This window comes from Lactuca serriola, chromosome 9, assembly GCF_051521515.1.
Source record: "Lactuca serriola cultivar US96UC23 chromosome 9, Lser_US96UC23_V15, whole genome shotgun sequence".
Taxonomy (NCBI): Eukaryota; Viridiplantae; Streptophyta; class Magnoliopsida; order Asterales; family Asteraceae; genus Lactuca; species Lactuca serriola.
This window is the reverse complement of record NC_136416.1, coordinates 95,862,562-95,867,346: the sequence shown is the minus strand read 5'-3', so window position 1 is coordinate 95,867,346 and position 4,785 is coordinate 95,862,562. Positions and strand designations below refer to the sequence as shown.

At 38.6% G+C, this 4,785-nt stretch overlaps 1 protein-coding gene across 1 annotated transcript; it reads left to right on the top strand.

The window, feature by feature from the left end:
• The first annotated feature begins 3,001 nt into the window (after positions 1 to 3,001).
• LOC145077026 (protein SOSEKI 5-like) lies at positions 3,002 to 4,378 on the top strand. The gene is made up of 3 exons (XM_079022811.1): positions 3,002 to 3,419; positions 3,507 to 3,576; positions 3,655 to 4,378. Exons 1-3 carry the CDS (start codon positions 3,131 to 3,133, stop codon positions 4,223 to 4,225), a joined length of 930 nt encoding a protein of 309 aa, XP_078878937.1. The 5' UTR covers positions 3,002 to 3,130; the 3' UTR covers positions 4,226 to 4,378.
• Positions 4,379 to 4,785: the final 407 nt, after the last annotated feature.

The following is a 4,785-nucleotide window of genomic DNA, read 5'->3' as shown; positions in this document are numbered from 1 at the left end:
AAGGTGTTAAGTTGATGTGTCGATGACAAGTGAGGGTTAGACTCTTGCGACGGCGGTGTTTGGTGGTTGGATATGTGCAACTACTGGAAATAAAGGTTGGACATCAAAGGTTGTTGAGCGAAAAGCAGGATATGTGACATTCCTACTACTAGGGATAATTGATAGCTTGACATTGGGTATTTTGTGGAGGAAAGTATGGTCCCTAGAACCAAGTGTTCATCCCCACCTATTGTGGTGATGTTGTGGCTGAGAAACCACCGATTGGGACTGTTGAGTCGACGGTAGGGACTATTGGGTCAGCGATTGTGACTGTTGAGTCGATGTCGACTGAGGTGTTGCTATCGCGGTTGCAACCGGTTGCTCTATTGTGATTGGTGATGGTCGCCATAGGATAGTGATTGATGCTGTTGCGGTTCCCATTATTAGACATGGCGTCTGTGTTTCTGGCGTGTGAGTGGTGGCTTGTCCATATGAGGCAGATGGTTGTGTGCCATCGAGCAACGGAACTGATCTGAGTGAGCTCCCCCCCCCCCCCCCCCCCCGCGAACGCCACAAGTGCCTTTCCTGTCATTGTCGCCGTCTTGGGTCATTCTAAGGTTGTGTAACTCTGAGTGCACACCCGGATGACGCCAAATGTTGTGATATATCTTCGAGCTTAACGTCGTCTATGTCACAGCAAAGAAAGAGACGACGTTAGTCGTAGTCTGTGAGGGGGTCCCGTAACGAGACTCTGACGGTCTAGTCAGTAGTTGTATGAGAGAATTAGGGTTTAATTTGAGACAGTGAGAGAGGCTATCCCTTCTTCTGGAGAAGAAGGGTCCTTTTATACCTGTCTTCCAAGGAGCATGTCCCCAACAACATATTTTGTCTCGTTTGGACTATCAGGATGTGAAGGTGTCCTATTGGTGGGTCGTGCACCGCTAGTGGTTATCTACTATTGGTGCAGAGTCACTAGGAAACAACGCTCTGAGCGCTACACTTGTCATTCTAAGAAGCAATTGGTACTATTTTTCCTTGATATGGGCCTTGGCATTAGAACGTCAGGGCCTAAGTATGAGGCCACAAGGACGAGCGCCCAGGCCTAGCACTTACACCGGGTAACGACTGTTAGCTAGGTCGTCATTTAGATAGTTGTATCGTTATCTTTGGCGTATTCCTAGAAGGATATGTTAACAGGTACCTCTATATTACTTTCTTACGACTTAATGGTCAATAATTATCTTCTTAATCATAGTTAAATCATTAAAGCAAACCTAACTCTATCCTTTTACCATGATTCCAACCATCCAATCATGATTCCAAGTATGATAGAGTTGTGAGGTTCCAATTCCATTCATAGAGTTTGTGATAACATTTAAATCCTTCAAGTTACTTTCAAAACTTTCTACATAACTTAATTTAAAACATTTGATTTTTTACCTAGAGTTTTGAAAAATAGTTTTTGTCTCAAAACTATTCATTCAATCCATTATGATCCTTGGAATCACCATAAGGACTAGAATATATACTTATAACTCAATTATTCTTCCTAAATTTCTTGGATTTTGGTTCAAATCTACATATACAAGTTGAAGTATAACCCATTCAAACTAATAATACAACTCTAGATCAAGCCAGGGTTTCCAAATCGCCAAATTCTACCATTAGAGGTGGACTTAACCATACAAAGAATGAAATGGTTTTACCTTGACGTTCTAGAGTATACTCTTAGCATTAAAACATACTCAAATCATCTAAGTACATTGTCACTTTGAGAAATCGGGTTTGGGGACTAAACCAAAACCTAGGTCGAATTTATGAGAAATTCAATATGATAATTCCTTCTAGATCAAGTCAGGGTTTCCAAATCCCCAAATTCCATCATTAGAGGTGGACTTAACCATATAAAGAATGAAATTGTTTTATCTTGACGTTCTAGAGTATACTCTTAGCATTAAAACATACTTAAATCATCTAAGGTAATTATCACTTTGAGAGATCGGGTTTGGGGACTAACCCAAACCCTAGGTCGAATTATGAGAAATTCAAGAGGAGAATATCTTCCAGTGTCCAATGATAAAATATTTTTCTTTATTCTTCTAAACATTTAAAAACACACTTCAAACCTTCAAATCTCTCTAAAAATGACCACAATTCTTTTTTTCTCTCTTGGTCAATTTTAAAGAAATGAAATAGGAGGGAAAGAGTTCTTAATTGTAATAATTTGATTACTTAACACTTAAATCCCTCTTGTTCTAGGTTTATTCATATTGATCACAAAGTTGGGAAAGAGTTCTAATTGTAATACTTAGATTACTTAACACTTAAACCCCTCGTGTTCTAGGTTTATTCATACTGACCATAAAGTTGAATAAGAACGTTGAACAACTCTCATTTTCACCCATTAAACCTTACATCATAATTATTTTTTTTGATCATTTGACTAGTCAACCCAGTTATTATAAGTTTGACTAACTTGTCATTTCTAGTCCATATTCTAAATTTACACTTTTAATCTAAATCTCTTTAATTCAGATTTTCTTCATAATTTCCTATAAAAATTCATTTTTATTTATCAACATCATTATTTAATTATTTTAATTTTATATCAGTTAATTTATTTATTTTTTCAATTTCTTTTTTTTTTTTTACAAAAATAATCGAAAATTTTAGACCCGAGATTAATATATTACAATTTTAGCCTTGTTTGCTAGCAAGTTCATTTGCAAGCTAACTTATGAATTATGATATGGATTAAGCTAACTTATGATATGGATCGAACCTATTATCGTGACTTCACAACCTTTGATTTAACTTATGATACGGATTGGACTCATTGTGATTTTCGAGTTTGGTGACTAATTTATAATGAAAAAAGATTACATGGCTACTATTTATATGTGGTTTAGTGAATAACTCAAAAAGTTATGTCATATAATGAAAGTTCTAAACCTTTAATTAATTATAAGCGTTGCAAAGTGTTCCAATTGTTTGTAGGGCATAGAGGCTTACCAATTTATGCGTAGAATGTTTCCCTCTTTCCCATAAATATACCCCTCTCGGAAGCTAACTGAATTTACCCGCCACCGTTCCTTCACCTTCTCCTTCCTGCCCCCCTTTACACACACATACGCCTCTGTAAATTCTTTCAATGGCTGCGGATTCGAGAAAAACCACTTCGGAGATGTTGATCTCAAGAAGGCCCAAGAAGAATCGGAATCGTGTTAATTCAATTTCTGGAAGTGGAAATAGAGATCTGAACATCGCCGATGCTCCTGATAGAAGTCCGATATTGGTTAAACCTAAAACAGAGCAGGCAGCTGTGGTAATGGCAGCTAGAAAAGTTCCAGTTCTGTATTACCTCACAAGGAATGGCAACCTTGAACATCCTCATCTCATCGATGTTCCTCTCTCTTCTCCTCATGGTCTCTACCTCAGAGGTAGTCATCTTTTGTTTGATCGTTTAACTTTTAAGTAGCTCGAAATTCAATTTTCTTCCCACTAACTTTTACTGTTTTTGTTTGCAGATGTTATGAATACATTGAATTATCACAGAGGAAGAGGAATGTCAAACATGTATTCCTGGTCATTCAAAAGGTAACTTCAGTTTGTTTTTCAGTTGATTACGTTCTCGTTGTTGATGATTTGTTCTAAAAGTTCGTGAATCGAAATCAGGAGCTACAAAACTGGATATGTATGGCACGATGTATCGGAAGATGATTTGATTGAATCGACAAATGGTCATGGGCATGATTACGTCCTTAAAGGATCAGAGCTTCTTGAAACATTACAAAATCCGACGGAGACGAATCAAACCGGCGGCGATTGCAACTCTACAACAACCGCGGCGGTGGCCATGATCAAGCGACGGAATCAATCATGGAGTTCATTCGACAATCCACAAGAGTACATGGTCGTGAAGTGCGAATCTAGCAGAGAACTCGCGGCAAAGTTCGCCGCCGATGCTGCTACACAAACGGAGGAGCAACGGAGACGCCGGAGTTTCGAACGAGAAAGGAAAGAACACGTGACGATGACGCTGGGTAGAGAAGAAATACCATCTCCACCGCCTTCTAATTCGAGCTCCGAGGTGTCAGAGGGAGCGAGATACATCGATCCGACGGTGGACGTGAGAAGTGGAGATCTGACGGCAGAGGATCGACATGACGCTGGTGGAAGGATGAAAGCTTCTGAAGTTCTGATGCAGCTGATTACGTGTGGGGTCCATAAGTCGATTCTCGGTTAAAGATGCAAGTAGGCTCCATGAAGGGTGCATGGTCGACGAAGCACAGGATCAATAAAAATATGCATGTAAACATGATATGTAATGTTACTATTTTGTACATCGTATCCTATATATTAATGTACTGTTAAGTAAAATGAAATCTACTCTTTTTTATGGTGTAATTAGTTAAATAACAGTCACATAAGTCACATAAGACCCGATTTTTGTTTGGAATGGGTTTGTGAAGATAAAGTGATCCGTACCAATAAGGTCATCCGTTATACCCACCACTAACCACTATAGTGGTGGGTGTCACCTCATCACCACATTCAACCACTAAACCTATGGGATACCCACCACATTTGACCACGAATTTTTCCACCACTAAGAATATGGGATGGTGTTCACATTTTGTATTCGTGGCCACATAGACCACGAACATGCTCGTTATGAGTATACCATAAGGCCTAAAGAATTGACCCAAGACCCGCTATGAATGCAAAATATATGAAGTTATGAACCACCTCTTTCTTCGTATAAATTAAAAAAATACAAACTAATAATGGATGCTTTTAAAAATA